This window comes from Apodemus sylvaticus, chromosome 20 (genome assembly GCF_947179515.1).
Source record: "Apodemus sylvaticus chromosome 20, mApoSyl1.1, whole genome shotgun sequence".
Classification (NCBI taxonomy): Eukaryota; Metazoa; Chordata; class Mammalia; order Rodentia; family Muridae; genus Apodemus; species Apodemus sylvaticus.
The window spans coordinates 45,509,547-45,528,483 of NC_067491.1; the positions used below are offsets into that span (position 1 = coordinate 45,509,547).

Consider the following 18,937-nt stretch of genomic DNA (forward strand, 5'->3'; position numbering starts at 1 on the left):
GGCAGTCTTACAGGTATGAAGACTTGAGTTCTTAGAACCCTGTAACAAAGATAGGTATCCCCACCTATAATCAATCCCAGGATAGGAGGCAGACAGAGGTGGAGTCCCTGGGATAGGCCAGTCAGCCAGCCTGCCTGACATACTTGGGAAGCTAGAAACCAGTGAGATGTCCTGTCTCAAAAACAAACTGTGTCAAGCATGGTGGCACATGCCCTTAGTCATAGGATTTAGGAGGCAGAGATAGATGGCCAGCCTGGTCTATACAGAAGGTGTCAGGCTAGACTGGTCTACAAAGCAAGAGTACCAGGATAGGCAGGACTACATAGTGAGACCCTGTCTAAAAAGGTCAAAGCAAAAACAAAGTGGACAGACAGAGAAAAAACCCAAAGTGGACAGTGCCTAAAGAATGACTTCAATGTGAAGTTGGTCTCTGACCTCCATGCACACAAACATCTGTGTACCTATATGTGTGCACACACACATGCAAAAATTACAATATAAAGGAAGATTTCATTTCAGATAAAACAAAACAAAGGTGAATAATTTTAATATTCAAATAAACAAATACACAATCGTTTTAACTTTAGGAAGCTAAAATAGCTTACAAGCGCCAAGAAAAATTCTTAATAGCTAGAGAGAAACTTCAATTATTCCTTCTTTAATAAAACGGATTTTTATACATCTGACTTTGCTGATGGAATTTTATAAAAGAAAATGACCATTGTGTACCTAACATTCATTCATACTTCATTTAACAAATAGCTAGTGAACATAAAAAAAAAAAAACAGGATAAAAGCACAATAAAATCAATCACAAGTGCCACAAGATTCCTGCCATTAAAGATGCCACAGTGGAAGAAAAAAGGACATACAAACGACTATTAACAATGTGTAGAAGTGCCGGGCGGTGGTGGCGCACGGCTGTAATCCCAGCACTTGGGAGGCAGAGGCAAGCGGATTTCTGAGTTCGAGGCCAGCCTGATCTACAAAGCGAGTTCCAGGACAGCCAGGGCTACGAAGAGAAACCCTGTCTCAAAAAAAAACCAAAATCAAAAAAAAACAAAAAAACAAAAAAAAAACCAAAAAACCCAAACAAACAAACAAACAAAAAAAACACCAAATAGTGTGTAGAAGTATAAGGTACAAAGGTGTGCACATGAGAGGGAGGTCATAAACACAGTAAGTAAACTTTCCTGCATGAATTTATCATACCTAAAACATGCATCAAGAAATCCAATATTGAACAAACAATAACAAACTCTCTTACTTGGAAAATCCTTTCCATCTGGATAGTAATATTCTGTGAATTCTATATAGACAGCTGACATTTCTTGTGGAAGATACAGAGATTTTTTGTTGCAGGAAATCATACTTTTAGGGGAAGAACGGCATTGTTCTGCTGTAGAGACCTGAGAAAACAAGTTTGCTTAAATACTGGAAAAAAAATAAAAAACTTTGCAAAGAATTTCTGCAACCTACATACCCATCACTTTCAAGCCCTTAAAATCACCTGTGGGCCAGCAAGAGGGCTCTGTGGGCCATGGGCTTGCTGCCAAGCCATGACCCGAGCTCAGCCCTGAAAGCCACACAGTGAATGAAGAGCACTGTCTCCTCCAAGCTGTCCTCCGATCTCTACACAATTCTAAGTTGTGTGCAGGGGTTTGGGTGTCAGTGACACACTAAATATATAAATAAATGTACAAAAAATAATACCCAAAATGACATATCCATGAGACATTCAGAAAAATCTATAATCAAATGTATCTTTATCAACTAAAAACCCTATTTTTATACTATCTTCAGTAAACTTACTATTTTGAGTCTTTAAAAATGACAGGGAAATAGTAATAAGTATCTATTATTAGTTAATATAGATAAGTAAGTGGCAGATTCAGGACACAGATTGGAATCAAGGTCAGAATGTTTTCAGTATGTTCTTTATAATGCTTCATCAATTGTCTATTAACATGAGTTTGTGTCCTCTTAGGCTATGCTGTGTATCACAGTGATGACTGCGTACAGGACGGTTGCTCACAGTGTGACCGAGGGAGACAGGGCATGTGAGGCAGAGCTCGACACAGAAAAGTCCATCCCAGCAGTTAATCCAAAAGGGCTGAGCACAGCAAGAAAGGTATTTCAGCTTCTTCCACACATACCACTGTCTCTAAGAAACTTGGTCTCCAAGTGCTCTGGGCTTCGCTCCTGCTCCCTAGAGATAACCAGAAACTGTGGGTTGTGCTGGTGACACTGGATGAGGTCAGGGAAAATGCTGGGTCATCTGCCATCAGCCTACTCCAGGATGGGTCAACCACAAAGGCAATACTCCAACCAAGCACACAGCACACACCAGGACTGTGGAGCGAGTGAGGAGCCTGGGCCTTCTGGAAGCTAAGGAAGCTCTCGACCACTAGCTACACGGACAGCCTGAATTTCACTCTAGGTTCCCAGACTGCACCCTGTGCATTGTTTCTGTGGTACAGGTACATAGAATACAAAGGTATTCTCTTTCTTTCTAATCAAAATGAACATATCAGATTTCAGTGAGCCCTGTGAGGCTTTTAAGCACAGCACTAAGCTGAGTTAGGTAAGCCCAAGACTAACGGGTGAAGAAGCCTCAGCGATGATGACAGCCTCAGAGGACCACTCTCTAGACTTCAGCTTGTGTCAGATAACAAAAATCAGCGAAAACTGATACTTTCTATCCCATATAATTACATTTCATAAAAATTAGTCTAGATCTTTAAAGATAAATGGTGGTATTAGTTAACTGGGTTGCTGATACAATGAAAAGATTTATTAATACATACCTGATATATATTGAAATCTGCAAGTCTAACAACAACAGAACTAGACATCAGCTTAGCTTTTGATGGTTGAGATAATACTGAAGGTGCTTTAGGGGTTCCTTTCAGAGTTGAGTCTTTCTCTGTGAAAAACAAAAACTCCTTTTAATTTATTATGAAATTACTTTTCATAGGTAATCTGCTGGAGAGAAAGCTACTAGAAACATATGAAAGCTAAATTTCTCAAACAAGGTAATACATATAGTACAAGAATGCAAGCTTTATAATGATTATTTTTAAAACAAGAATCATATTTTTAATTATATTTTAAGCCACTCTCTCAGAATGTTAAAGTGAAAAATTAACAAGCCACTTAAGAATATAAATATTATAAGTGCTACTACTGCCGGGCGGTGGTGGCGCACACCTTTCATCCCAGCACTTGGGAGGCAGAGGCAGGCGGATTTCTGAGTTCGAGGCCAGCCTGGTCTAGAGAGTGAGTTCCAGGACAGCCAGGGCTATACAGAACCCTGTCTCAAAAAACAAAAACAAACAAACAAACAAACAAACAAACAAAAAGTCCTATTACTATTACTGGTTATATTAACCTGCAGAGCACTGACTCGGCAGGTAAAACCCCATAGTTCTCTTACAGAGGACCCAAGTTGGGTTCTCAGCACCCACATTAGGCAGCTCACAACTGCCTGCAACTTTGATTCTGGGGGATCCCATGCCCTCTGACTCCACAGGCACTGCACTCATGAACCCATATATAAACATACACACATGCACATTATTAAAAATAAAATTATTTAAAGGTGTTTCAGTCTATACAACTTAAAATTTTAAAATAATGCTTAGAAAAAATATTTATAAAAATATATCCTCATCCCCTTTTCCCTCTCCCCCCCATTTGAATATCAGAATTCATTAGGTGAAATACCTGTCTGTGTGTGCTGGGGAGAGGCATGTGTTGGGGATTTCGGAGGTGAACCTAAATTATGGTCCTTCATCGCCTGCTTAAGCATTTCAACGTTGCATTCAAATTCATGTAACAACTCGTTAGCCCATCCGTTTTTTGTTTTAGTTGCATCACTAAAATACATCCAGTGATTGCAACTGTCTCCTGCAAAGTGAATACGAGGAGCTTTACTGCAAGCGTGATTTTTATTCTGTTACAGCAATTCTTTTTACAAAACAGCCAGTTTACTTTTCTTTTGAGACAGGGTCTTGATAACAGGAGAGCTCACCATACCAGGCTTAAGTTATACACACACACACACACACACACACACACACACACACACGTAGGTTTACTTCTCTAACAAAAACACGAGCATGATAGGAAGAAAGTATCAAAAGCAGACACTTGGGGAGACGATGCTCAATTGAAAGCTAAAGTATCGGCCAAGTTTCATTAGATGCTCAATTAACTGTCAATCATCAACTATAAACAATCTTAGAAAAATACGAAAGGAAAAAATCTTTCAAAGACTTATTATAAAGTGACTAACCATAATCTAGGACATGAAACTTATAAGCTGACAGTTATCAAAACATTTAAGGAAACAATAAAACTTCACAATACAGTTACCAATCACAAACAGTTACACCTTTTGAGAGGACAAAAATCAAGGGTATGCTTCTTTGTAACAACTTGGAAAAGTTTTAGGTACATACAAAAGTTAAGAAAACAAATCTGGTCTATGATTAGTCTTGCCCATAAAAATGATCTCCATAGTCAGAAGGCTTTTCTCTTCCTTTAAGATAATGCTTCCTAGTGTGCCTGAGCCTTCTCAGCTATCATCCTCCTGCCTCGCCAGTGCTGGAACTAAAGGCAAGTACAAGGCTCACAGGCCTGTGACAGCACAGCATCCAGAGGCCAGGTTCTATAAACCTTACCCATTAGGACAGGACCGGAACACAGCCCTTCACAAGAAACCAAGACAAACAGCGGCGTTCCTTAATCTGTCCGTGCTGATATAGAAATGTCAGGTACGGTCAGGGAAAGCCTGAACAAAACATTGTGACTGCTTTTTAAAGTCCTGTAATATTTTGGGGTTTTTTTCTTGTGTAAATTACAAAACAAAAAGTGATATACTACCAAAATTCAAAAGATTGGTATGATTGTCAAATTACTTAATTTGGAAACAAATTATCCTATTTTAATAGTTTCGGATATTTGGAAGAAAAGGATATATATTTTATGACTAAAGAGCCTATTAAATCTTACTGATAAATTTATAAAATATAAGAAAATGGAAAAAAGTTCCAATATCATTTAAAAATTAAAACTACTGACTAACGATTTGATTTGTCACAAATAACAAAATAATACAAATTCATGTTGCTATATTCTAAATTTTTATAAGCTGTAAAAAATGTATTTATGGTGGGTGTTACAGAAGATGCCTTTAATCCCAGCACTTGGCCGGCAGAGTCTCTGTGAGTTCAGGACAGCCTGGTCTACAGAACTAGTTCCATTGACAGCCAGGACTACAGAGAAACCTCTCACAACAAAGCAAAGCAAAGCAAAACAAAACAAAACTGTACTTATTATTTAGATAATTTTAATTATTCTCCCCCCCCACTCATGTGTGTGTGTGTGTGTGTGTGTGTGTGTGTATGTTTACGCACGAATGCACATGCATGTGTGTGATGCTGTGGATCTAACCCATAGCCCAAACACACTATTCAAGTTCTCAACCATTTAGTGATACTTTAACCCAAATTGGTCAATTGCAGTTTCTAATAATCTATACCTCAATACGTTTCTAAGGCAATTTCTATATTCTTGGTAAAATGCTGCCAGAAGAAAAATAATAATATCTGATCTCTTTTCTTAATAAGTTAAAACATACAATTAAATTTGAAAAGAAACTGGCTATGCCATTTTAAAAGCGAGATTTGCATATTTTAAATCAATTCTACACACCTGCTTTATGATAAGGATAGTAGTCTACGGTCAGCTGTGTGAAAGAGAGCTGCATAGCACCTCCGCTAATGCGTCGATTTGACTCTGGGAAGAGGAAAGAGGGAGGGAGAAGGAGACACACAAAGCAAGTATGAGAAACACTGCATTTACCGTTAAAAAAGCATCACGAAAGTCAGAGTCCAAATAGCAATGGCATGCATACACAGCCCATGCCACCTGTTAGCCCAGTTTCCATCCGTCAGCACACTGTGGCAAAGTCCACGGTCCTCGCCTGGACCTCTGAAGCAGTCCGTGAGGTCCTCGGCAGTCAGAGCACCTGCCCTGCGCCTGACCTCAGGGTGGAAGGACTCCCACATGCTGTCCTCTGACCCCCACGTGTTCAGAGTTGTTTCAGAACTCAAAATGTTTTCTGTTTTGGTTATTTGAAAGTGGTATGATACGTACATAGCACACTGAACAGTTTCTGAGCTAGTGCTCAGTAATAAAAAGTATTCTGCAGCAAAACCTGCCACACAGGTAAAATAAGTGCGGTAATAGATACGTCTTGGTTAGATTTTACCACAGATGAGTTTTCTGCAAACTACTGAGTGTTTCAGAGCATTTAGAATTTCACAACAGCGGAAGTAACATGGCAGGGGTAGAGAGCAAAGAGACCATGTGGGGTTTGTAAAGCAATCTGTGGTCATTTTCTTTATTTTGTGTCATTTGGTTTATAGTTGTCATTTTCTGCTATAGAGATTGAACCTTTAAAGCACAGTAAGACAACGTGACGTTAAAGCTGAGTGCTTTTGCTCAGTGCTTTGTAGGCTCCACATTCCTGCTTGACTTCCTCCAAAGTCCACTGGATGGTGTCTTCTACACGCATGCTTTGTCTGATAACTAGAATAACTCTGAGTATGATATAGGCCTGAAGAACCCAGGTCAAATATCTCAGTCTTACAGAGACTTGGTCCTGAACTCTCCCCGTCCCTGAGTCACTGACACTGTGACAGAAATACCAAGCACTGCATTTCCTAACTGACCCACAGCAGCTTTCTGCCTGCCCGGTTACCCGAGTCTACTTAGGATAAAAACAAGGGATGCGGACTAACAGGGATCTGCTTCCTTACAAATGCTGGGAAGACGGGGCAAGGACAGAGGCACAGGCAGTCGGCCTATGTGTATAGAGAGCATGCATTCAGGGCTGAAGAGAGGCTCAGAGGTTAGGAGCACTCCCTACTCTTGCAGGTGGGTTCAGTTCCCAGTGCCCACAGAGCAGCTCACAGCCATCTCTAACTCAGTCCCATGGGATCTGGCATCCCAAGAACACCAGTGCACAGACACACTTGCAGGCCAAATACCAATAGAATTCAGGTTCACGACAGTTGAGTTAATCACGGTGCTCAAAGCATGTAAATATTCATGATAACATTCATGGAGAGTTTCAGAAGAGAATTCTAAGTTATTCAAGGATGTCATAAAGGATGTGTTAAATCTTTGTTGTTTTCAGACAGGGTTTTACTATGCAGTTGTAGCAGGCTGGCCTGGAATTCAGACATCTGTTTGTCTCTGCCTCTCCAATGCTGGGAATAAAGGTGTGTGCCAACACACTGGCCAATCTTAGTTTTTTAAACCTAATTTTATAGTTAGCATTGACAGCCAACAGTTAATTAACATTAGGACTCTAGTATTCTCTAGTATTAGGACTAGAGAAGTGGCTCAGAAGTTAAGTGCTCTGATTGCTCTTCCAGAGGTCCTGAGTTCAAATCCCAGCAACCACATGGTAGCTCACAACCATCTGTAATGGGATCTGATGCCCTCTTTTGGTGTCTGAAGAGAGCAACAATGTACTCATACATTAAATAAATAATTAAATCTTTTTAAAAAAGATTAAGTATTAACTATTAAAGCCAAATAAAATTTCATACCAATAAAATATCTCAAATAATGTTTCATATTCTATAACATGTACTCCACATAATAAACAATAGTTTAGTAGTTGATTTGTACAAAAGCCAAAATAGACTGGTGTGCGATTACCTTTTTCTTTTGCATGGATATCATCACAGATGTGTAGATCTAGATGGGAAATCACTAGATGATGGGAGGTTTCCTTCACATCGAAGTCATTGAACAGTTTCACAATCGCATCGCTGAGGTCGGGAGCATTGGCGGCCTGTGGGGTCTTGACATGCTGTGCAGATGAAGTGACTGTAGAACTCTAGAAAGTGCAAACCACACTATCACTGCCCACTCGCTCCCTCCGTAGTGTCACACAGCACACCTGAATGTTTCCAGCAATAAACTCATGGAAAATGAGCATGATACAGTGCATCTGGTACCAGTGGCTCGGCTGCCTTGAACTACCTTCTGAATTATATAAAAATAAAATTTAGATTAAAACACTGGAGAATTATACATAATTCGACTGTAATTTTGTGTAAATTTCAGTACACATCTGTACATACTTACATTCCTAGCTTTCTTTACCCTTTACCTCTTCAAAGTTGCTTCCTCCTCTGTGTTTCTTTTTATGGCCAACGAAACAAGACACTATCATTCTAAATCCCTCAGGTCCTTACCAAGCTATTTTCAAAAATCCATGTACAACACTTCTTCTGAACTAGCCCTGTCCTCTTACTCTAACCCACCCTAAAACAAAAAAAATATTTATCTTTTTTTCAGAACCTCATGGTGCCTTCTCCAAAACTGACCACATAATAGCACACAAAACAAGCCTCAACAGATACAAGAGGATTGAAACAGTCCCACACATCATCTAAGATCACCAAGAACCAAGCTAGTCTTCGACAACAACAAACACAACAGAATACCTACATATACACATGGAAGCTGAACAACTCTCTACTCAATGATACCTTGGTCAGGGAAGAAATTAAAGACTTTCTAGAATTTTATGAAAATGAAGATACAACATACCCAAACTTTTGGGACTCTGTGAAAGCAGTGCTAAGAGGAGAACTCAGTTCTGAGTGCCTCCAAAAAGAAACTGGAGAGAGCATACACTAGCAGCTTAACAGCACACCTGAAAGCTCTAGAACAAAAGAAGCAAATACACCCAAAAGGAGTAAACAGCAGGAAATAATAAATCTCAGGGCTGAAATCAACCAAGTAGAAACAAAGAGAACTATACAAAGAATCAACAAAAGCAGAAGCTGGTTCTTTGACAAAATCAACAAGATAGATAAACCCTTAGCCAGACTAACCAGAGGGCACAGAGACAGTATCCAAATTAACAAAATCAGAAATGAAAAGGGAGACATAACAACAGAAACTATGGAAATGCAAAAAAAAAAAAAAAATCATCAGATCCTAGTACAAAAGCCTATACTCAACACAACTGGAAAATCTAGATGAAATGGATGGTTTTCTAGACAAATAGATACCAAAATTAAATCAGGACTAGATAAACCATCTAAAATGTTTTAATATATGAGGAATTTGTTTTTAAAATGGAGTTTGGTTCTTTAAACTCCAAGTTATATGCTAGGATTCATAATGCGCTTATCATATTATGTGACTTTCAATAACCCAATCCTTCTAGTTCCTCCTGAGATATATTAGCTCCTCCTCCAAATAGATTCAAAACAAAGTAATGGAAGTCATTTGTCACTTAGTCAAGAGAATCATTCATTTTTGTCAACAAATAGCTCAAATTTCCTGTCTTGGTCCCAGAAGTACTTGCTCTTCCTGGACAAGCCCATCACAGACTGAAGATTTGTAACAGTACCTTTCATTTCTTCGTTGTGATTGTGGCACAGGAGATGTCATGTAACATCTAAAACAAGCATATTCCTAGGCCATCAGGAGAAATAAAGAACACATAAGGTGTGGAACTCAATTTCCTTAAAATGCAAGTCTGAGAAAGGGAGTGTGGCATGTGTGGGTGCTGTGGAGGCCTCTGCCCAGGAAGGCTGGGACTAGAGATGATCACATTACTCTGGCCTCACATGGTGCTGGGGATCCCAACTCGGACCCTAGCATGGCCCCGCGGAGCCATCGCCCTAGCTTGGCTCCTCCTATGACATTCCTTATAAAACATCTCCAATCCTACAGCACAGGCGCGACTTTCCACTCCTTCCATGTCTCCATATTGCCTGCGTGTGCTCTTCCCTCTAGGCGTCTGTGGAACTGACCTCTCCGTCACTCTGAGGTCCTTGAAGGCAGGGTCGCATGCAGACAGAGGACAGCGCCACTCTCAGCAGCACTGAAAGACTTCAATGGCACCACTGCATGTACCAGGCTCCGCCACATGCAATGGCACCACTGCATGTACCAAGCTCCACCACATGCAATGGCACCACTGCATGTACCAAGCTCCGCCACATGCAATGAGCTAGATTGCTGAGAGGTATCACCACGTCAAAAAACAAAAGCCTCACAGACGTGTGACTTTGTAACACCTCATAAAAATTTTACAAGTTGTAAATTTTTTTTCAACTTTTAATAAAATAATCAAAGATACTATACACTGGAATTTTCCACATCCCTTCTACAAAGATGTTTCTGTATTAGCAATCAGAATTTAACACTGGGAAAAACTTAAAATTTTGTTTTCTTCAGATAAAATGATGTTTCTTATTCCTTCCACTGGCCATCAGAAAACCCCGAGAGATGTTCTGCTTTCACCGTCAGTGTCTCCAGACAGCTGTCTATGCTGTCAGCCTTCAGTGACTTCTATTATCCTGATTTGGTTTCTACTTCCCTTGATTTTTTTTTTAACTTCCTAAAAAGCATTATTGGGCTAGAAGATAGCTCAGCGCATGAAAGCAGTTACTGTACAAGCACAAAGACTTGAGTTCAAGTCCCCAGGCCTCATGCAAACGGTGGTGTGCTGCCAACGCTAATCCCAGCACTGTGAGAGGTGCAGCCAGGATGACAGCGTGCCATTCTTTCAGCAAGCGCAGGGAGAGACTGTCCGCAGGAAACGGGAGCAGCTAAGGAAGCAGGGACTCAGCGGACTCCTGGGTCCTCCATGCACGATATCATGATATGCTGTCAGTGATTGATCCTCTACACAAAGAACTCCAAGCAAAATAAGCACTAGACACACAGTAATGTCATATATAACATTATCCTGCATCAGATTTAGATAAAGGAGATACTTATGTCAATGTTACGATTGCATAAAAAGGAAATACCTGCTCAGCAATCTAACTGGCTAACCTAGTCACATGGTCGTTATTCTGTGAATCAGTTACGTACCTGAGTAGGTTCAGGAGCCAGGCTCTTCCTTTGCTCTGTTGATTTTTCTATTGCTTCACTGAGAGACTTTGCATATTGTACCATAGCCTTCAACTGGGAATCCGTTAAAACCCATAACAAATCATCCAGTATTAGAACTAACTTTGTTGCAATGACATTGCAGTCTTTTAACTGTAAGAAAAATGATTGAGACAATTAATCCAAGAACAGAACTTATAATACACTTACAATTTTTAAAAGCACCAAGTGTTTTAGTTGGACTAAATGTGAATTTGAATACTGGCTTCATTTAATAAGGGTGTAAGCCATCAAGCTGGCTCAGCAGGCAAAATCACCTGCCACCAAGCCCAATGACCTGAGATCAATCCTCAGCACTCACAGAATGGAAGGAGAGACCCAATATCCCCAAATCATCCTCTCACCTCCACACGCAGTATGGCATGGGTATCACTTCCCACAAGATAAACAAAAAACAAGAACGAAAATATAACAAATATTTATTGAGTTCCTACATAATAGAATTTTTCTCAAGGCTAGAAATCATGCTATAAGAAGACTGATAAGTTTCTGAAGTACATATTATATAACATGTATGTAATTTCTATGTGCAGTGACACAGATCATAATCACTTCTATTAAATGAACTCATCCTACCTGAGAAAGAGGAATTAACAATTCATCAAATACCTGACAGCCATTTCGACCACACTTCACATTTCAGGGAAGCTCTCTCTGTTCAATTCACAGAAAGGCCCTTCAGTGGAGCTTGCCACCGTGATGTAGGTTACTGTGCAGTGACACCCAGCAGAGGACAGAGCGCGCTGCAGAGCCTGTACACAGGCCTGTGTCTAAAAGAATCATCTCCTCCCTAGGCTCACCACCAGCCCCAGCGGACCCTCAGGCTCTAATCCTCTTACTGTGGTTTCTTCATTTATTTATGTTACCAGCAAAGTTTTATTTTGTTTGAGACAGGACCTATCTATATAACTGGAACTCTGCCTTCCCAGTGGTGGGCTACAGGTGTGTGCCGCCATGTTGCCCCTCTGGAAAAATCTTAAAAACTTTCTGACACTTTGGCTACTGATTAAATAAAGATCAATGTTGAGCAAAATTCAGGAAGAGAAGTATCTTCTTTCTCTTCCTCAACTTCTTTCTTCTTTTTTTTCCTAGCTGCATCTGAGGACTGAACTCAGGGCCTGACTGATGCTGTTAGCATTCTACCACAAGTTATACTCCCAGCCTGTGAAATGAAATTCCATCACAGGAAGTACCCAGCAAACATGTGAATCTGAAAGAATCCATTCCCTCATCTATTACCAGCCCAAGAGTGCTGTAACTATGCTAGCTTTCTAGAAGCACAGGCGACAGGTGGCACCGCGTCCCCTCACCTGCCAGCACTGTCTGAGAATGGCATGCAGTGCCAGAGTGCCCCTGACTCCCCTGCGTACTCCATCAGCTATCACAGGAGGGAAAAGACCATCGTACTCACTCTTCTTTTAAGGGTGACTCGGATTTTTGACTGATTAGTTATTAATCGAACAGGAGCACACATAATTTCAAGATGTGAACTTTGGGTAGCATCTGCCTCAATTCGAATCATCTGCCAATTTATTTCTTTAAATGTCAAAACCTAAAGAGAAAACAGAGATTAGCTGCTTCTCGTGCAAAATAGGAAAAGTGTACATTTATGAAAGCAAATAAAACATGCACATTCCCAACTAATTGTTGTGACATTCTAAAACTATTCATGCTACTTTTATATGCAGCATCAAACTCAATAACATACGTTCAGAATCGTACTCATCTGATGTAAGATTCTTGGTAATTTCATTTAGAAAACAACAACAATAACAAGTAGCACTAGAATCATCACTAAAACAATGTTGGAATAAAACGCAAAGATGCTAACAGCGCTTGCTCACTGTGATTGGCTGACCTCAGCTTGACCCCTGGAACCCACATAAATATGGAAGGAGAACTAACTCCAAAGTTGTTCTCTGACTTCCACATGCATGCCACAATGAGCACGCACACCTGCATGTGCACCAACACACAGCACACATGTTTACAGAAACAGACAGACACATACACAGATACACACACACACATGTGCAAACACATGCAGATACAAATAAGTACACAGTCACACAAAAGCACATGCACATACATACACACACACACACACACACACAAAACAGGACTCATTACTTTCATAAGGTCAAAGATTTATATAGTAAAACAATAAAGTACCAGCTTTTATAATTAAATAATTTAGGTTAATATAAAGGATACTTGTAAGTCCAGAAGAAAATCAACTAGAATATGACCCCTGGCAACCACAAATGCACACATGAGTGTGTGTGAGCGTGCCGTGTGTGCATGAGCCTGCGGAAGCCAGAAAAGGGAGCCAGATCGCCCTGGCCCCTCGCAGTGTGGGTCCCAGGAACCAACGCAGGGCTTCTACAATAACACCATGTATTCCAACTGCAGAGCCGCCCTTCAGGTGTTCTACCGTGTGCCTGCGTGGATGTGTGGACACGTGTGGGCATCCACGGGCCTCAGCGGGAGTCAGCTCTCTCCTGCCACCATGTGGGTTCCAGGGATGTATCAGGTCATCGGCAGCAAGTGCCCTCACCTACTGAGCCATCTTTACAGGTCCCAGAGGTGATTTTAAATTGTCTCTGTTTATTTAGCACGGACTAAAATGGGGTTGTAGTAAGAAAAAGCCTTTTACCTCTCCTCTCTGTGGATCTTGAATCCGAGTAAATCTCAAGTCTCCGTGCTCCCACTGTGCGTTGACACTGTAGATGCGGAGCTGAGAGAGTTCAAAGGAGGCATTGAAAGCTTTCGCTCCAATTCTGATGACAATGGAATTGACAGACACAGTAATTCCCTCAACAACCTTTTCAGCAAAGCCGTACTCACTGGAAAACAAAGCAAAACAAAATACAATGCACTAAAGGAAGAGTAGTCAGTATAAAGTGTTGGCTAATGATCGCATGCAAGTCCACATTCGAAATGCTGAATATCCAACTCACATTTCCCAAAGTGAAAAATGCAAACAATCAGTCTTACTATACATTTCCTCTTTGATAATCTTACAAGTGTTTCTGCTTTTTCTCCCATTCTTTCAGACAAGCCCGGCTAAAGATGAACCACTCTATCAAAGACGATATTTTAGTTCATACTATAAAAGAAGTTTCTAGATAGAGGAGAAATTATAGAATTAACATGAAAGCCATTTCCCTGTCACTGTTACATGTGGTCCGAAGCCAAGCTCTACAACCAATAAACACAGCTCTTTCCGGCCTCTCAGCACAGAATGGGAAACATTAGACAAACACATGGGAAGTTGTGATTAGTCTGAGCTGCTCCTCCCCGCCCATAGTGTGCACCCCTGTAGCCCTCACCCACTCAGCCACCTTACCAGTCTTTTTTAAGATTTATTTTCGCCGGGTGGTGGTGACACATGCCTGTAATCCCAGCACTTGGGAGGCAGAGGCAGGCGGATTTCTGAATTCGAGGCCAGCCTGGTCTACAGAGTGAGTTTCAGGACAGCCAAGGCTACACAGAGAAACCCTGTCTCGAAAAAAAAAAACAAATCCAAAACAAAAAAAGATTTATTTTCATCTTATACATATGAGTATTTTGCCTTCATGTATGTAAGTACACAGAGGCCAGAGGAAGATGCTGGATACTGCTACAACAGAAGTCTGAGAAGGTTGTGAACAGCCCTGTGGTGCTGGTAACCAGACCTGGGTCCTCTGCAAGAGCACCAGTGCTCCTCACTCCAGCGCCAGATCTCCAGCCTCTTAAACAAGTAATTCTTAAAATCTGTTTCAACTTTGCAATAATGTTGGGGGCTTCCCAGGATCAAAGTCCCCAGGAAAGCAGCTGAGGGGTGTGCCACTGGCTTCTGGCAATCTAACTCCTGCTGAGAGCAGCAGGGCATTGAGAAAAAAAAAAAAGGCTTAGCTCTTTTCTCTGTCCCAAGCCTGTTTCTCTTCTTAGTATAATTTATGAAAACTCACTGCATTCCTTATCATACAGCCTTTACTTACTATCCCACGAGGAGGGGCACATTCTAGTCTTTATTATAACTATATTACTATTACATCTTTCCAGCAAAACAACTAAAACCATCTCCTTAACTCTCTTCTTAAAATTATTGGAATCAAATCAGGAATGCAATAAAGTAATTAATTCATCTAGCATTAATTCATGAAAGTTCATCTTCATGTTGATCTGCAGGAAATCTGCCCAATAAGGCGGGCCGATGCCCAGGAAGCATTAGGCTATGTAATGGTGGCAGGAAAGGCACCTCAGGAGCAAGAAGGAATCCTGGGATGAAGCCTCGGGCTGTGCCTCTCCAGGGGGCACCCACCACAGCCATGGAAAATAGCTGCCATCTCCAGGAAACTCACTCGCTTGCTATAAGCCTGTCCTAGATGGCTTCTGTCACCACCAGAAAGCTTTATAAAATAGTCCACATGATACTATCTTACTAGCATCTAATTTTATCTATCCAAATTTAACTTGTGAAATGTGACGGTTTTTGAAACTGACATTTTATACTTCTATAAATTACCAAGACATCAGTTAACTAATGACAGAAGTTCATTAATGCACAGGAAATGAGGTATAGAGAAATATTAATTTCTATAATTTACCAAGATATCCGTTAACTTTTAGAAATGACAGAAGTTCATTCATGCCTAGGAAACGAAGTGCACAGAAATATTAATGCTCCAAGACACTACTGGTTGCCTAAAATCACAGATTCTACCAGACTGTATAATACTAATTTTTTCTGTACACATATATCTATAATGAAGTTTAATTGATAAGTCAGACACAAGAGGCTAGCAGTGAGTAATGATAAAAGACCAAGTATAACTATACACTGTAAAAAAAAAAAAAAAGTTTGAGATATGGACGTTCTTAAGACATTTTTGGTTTGAAACAGGATCAAGAGTGATCTTGAATTCTTAATTTGTCTGCCTCTACTTCCTGAGGGCTGGAATTCCAGTCACATCTCATCACCTTTGTTTGTAAGTAGTGCTGTATAAGTCCAGGGCTTCCAACATGCAAAGTTAAATAATCTATCAACTGAGTTACATCCCCAGATCAAAATATCTTAGGCTAAACATACCCTTCTTATGATAATATAAGAAAATGCAGGCTACATGATAGATTAAATAAAGCAAATAGAATATTTATTGTGATTTTCATGAGTATTGCTATGTTAAAGTTACTTGACCACAAAACGCTGTCACCCAGACAAATGACCAGAGAACCCTGGCAGCGGCTGACTGACTGTCCAGCTATATACCGTGTGAATACACTGGACAAAAGAATGATCTGCATGTCCAGTTTAATTTCAGTCTTTAATGACACTCATAATGTCATAGATTTTGAAATTTATTATTTCCAGGACTTTCCATCTAGTATTTTTAGACTGTCTCTAGTCTGAATACATGGAAAATGAAAGCACAGACAGCTACTGTAATGAAAAATTAAGAGAGGATCTGATTTATAGAACCCTAAGCTCTCTGCACTGCTCTAGGCTCCTCGTTACTATTTAACAATTCAATAATCAAGAGGAATGGACTTTAAAATTAACCTGCTACTGACTGCATGTGGAGGCTGTCTAAGGAAGAGGAGGCCTAAGTAGAGGGTATCTGGAGCGCCTACTACAGAACACAAGAGTCTACAACAGCTGCACAAAGCAGTGGCCACGGCTTACCTCTGTCCTGACGCAGTGGCGATGGGGGATGGACCGTTGGGGGCTCGTGGCTCCTCACACGTACTCATCTCCATTATTACCTTATCTAGAGACTAATAAGAAATTAAATAAGTAGAGATGTGTGTGATCTGTCAAAGTAGGAAGTGTACTTTGTCTCCCATTTATTTAGGATGAAAGCTAACAACTGCAGAAACCCTGAGGGAGAAAACAGCATCCAGTCCTACACTGGGCACTGATGTACTGGTGGGAAAATTACATTGTATGAGTGGGGAGAGAGTGCAGAAGCAGCCGTCAACTGACCAGGTCACTGGATTTAATGAAGCTTTATCTCTAATCCCATATTACTGCACTATTGATAAATTATATATTAACTAATGGAACTGAACTACATCTGAAAGTCTTGAGACCTAGGATATGAGACACAAAAGCAAGCACATTATGTAGTGAGAAAGGAACACACTGCATAGTAGGAAAAGTTCTTTGCCACATAGTTTTTTTCTTGAAGCTTTATCTAAGTCTTTAACAGTGAGTGTATCTACAAATTCAGAAGGTCTTCACTTAAGTGCAGCATTTATCATTATCTAAAGTCAACTTAGTTTACTGTGTGTTCAATCAACCTCTGTTAAAATATAAATTGCTTAAGATCAAAATCCAGGTAATTTTAGTCAAGCTGACAGTTAATATAACCCATGACAGGAGGCTAACCAGATTTTTGATTTATAAAAAATATTTACTAATAATTATGCTTTCATTTTAGAGGAGAAAAGAGAACAGAGGCAGGAAGGGCACCGAGAAGGTGGTGACACTGTTTCAGGCAAGAGATGAGGAAGCAAGATCAATCACAGATTCCAGAGATTCCAGTGACAGACAATGACTGCAGAGTCCAGCTTGGAGCAGTGGGTGGAGCTTAGAGCACGGGGTGGAGCTTGGAGTACAGGGTGGGGCTTGGAGCACTGGGTGGAGCTTGGAACACTGGGTGGAGCTTGGAGCACGGGGTGGAGTTTGGAGCACGAGGTGGAGCTTAGAACACCAGGTGGAGCTTGGAGGAACAGCAATCACTGAGATGAGTACAGCGAGTGCAACAGTGATTATGGGAAGGTAATGTGTATGCAGTGTTACGTTTCCTGTGTTTAAGGCTTTCTCAAGATTTAGGGATAGAAACAATTAAGATACGAATTTCTGGTTTAGGAATTATCTTATTCATCAATAACTAAAGTCAAGAACAAGAATAATCTTCGCTGGGCAGTGGTGATGCCAACAGATGCAAGCAGATCTCTTTGGGTTTGAGGCCAACCTAGTCTAAGGAATTCCAGAACAGAGGCTACACACAGAGAAAACTTGTCTTGAAAAACCAAAAAGACAACAGGTGATTTTATAAAGAATATTTATGGAATGAGGCTAAGGGTAGAAATTATTTCAACATGCTCAAGGACATAGATTCAGTTTAGAACACCACATTCAGAATTATGGAATGGATGAACAATGAATCATTAAATAGTCCAGGGCTGGGAAAATAGCCCAGGTAAAGGCGCATGCTGCAAACCGAAACCGAAACCTAAGTTTCCTGGCTGGAACACACGGTAACACGGTAGGAGGAGAAAGCCAGCTCCTGCAAGGTGCCTTTAACTTTCATATGCCTGCCATGACACACACACACACGCACACACACACACACACGCACACAAAACAAAACTTAGGTTAAAAACAAAGGGTCAGCGATCCATTTCATTCCATGTTCTTTAAAAAGTGAAGTTCATTACAGAAATAAGTACTAAACTTATTAGATCAATAAAAGCAAAAACACAGAAAGTGTTTATTAAATTTAAATTAAAAGATAAATTTCTCTTAAAGTTCAAGTTTCTCACACAATGGCTAAAAAAAAAAAAAAAACTAAGTCAAATAAAAATAAAGTGGAAGCTAAGAGATGGAAAATCCAAGAAATAAAATACTAATGTTTACAGAACAGTTAATTTACATATATAAATTGCTTATTTTTTAAACAGTTTCAATACTCACCAAACAGATGGGGTGTGTTTTCAGTTTTGTCCATGGAATCTACAAATAAATTTTTTTCTTTAAAATTAATTATTAAAACTTTATATGAGATGATAATCAACAGATATCTCTCCATTTAAAAGATAGCAACTAATACTTCTCTCAGATTGTGAAATAATAAATTGAGGAAATTATTAATACTATTGAAATCAAAGTATCTATGTTATATAGGAAGAGTTGACTATTTAGAGAATTTTAAGTTCTGTTAGTTAC

At 40.1% G+C, this 18,937-nt stretch overlaps 1 protein-coding gene across 2 annotated transcripts in view; it reads right to left on the reverse strand.

The window, feature by feature from the left end:
- Bltp3b (bridge-like lipid transfer protein family member 3B) overlaps window positions 1–18,937 on the reverse strand; it is a 73,628-nt gene that overhangs the window by 20,640 nt on the left and 34,051 nt on the right. For both annotated transcript variants that reach the window (XM_052164767.1, XM_052164768.1), the window contains 10 exons: window positions 18,686–18,724; window positions 16,670–16,761; window positions 13,658–13,847; window positions 12,413–12,553; window positions 10,924–11,094; window positions 7,738–7,918; window positions 5,719–5,802; window positions 3,727–3,909; window positions 2,808–2,926; window positions 1,268–1,409 (listed from right to left, as the gene is read on the reverse strand). In XM_052164767.1, coding sequence (XP_052020727.1) covers window positions 1,268–1,409; window positions 2,808–2,926; window positions 3,727–3,909; window positions 5,719–5,802; window positions 7,738–7,918; window positions 10,924–11,094; window positions 12,413–12,553; window positions 13,658–13,847; window positions 16,670–16,761; window positions 18,686–18,724 — 1,342 coding nt within the window. The remainder of the gene's footprint in view (window positions 1–1,267; window positions 1,410–2,807; window positions 2,927–3,726; window positions 3,910–5,718; window positions 5,803–7,737; window positions 7,919–10,923; window positions 11,095–12,412; window positions 12,554–13,657; window positions 13,848–16,669; window positions 16,762–18,685; window positions 18,725–18,937) is intronic.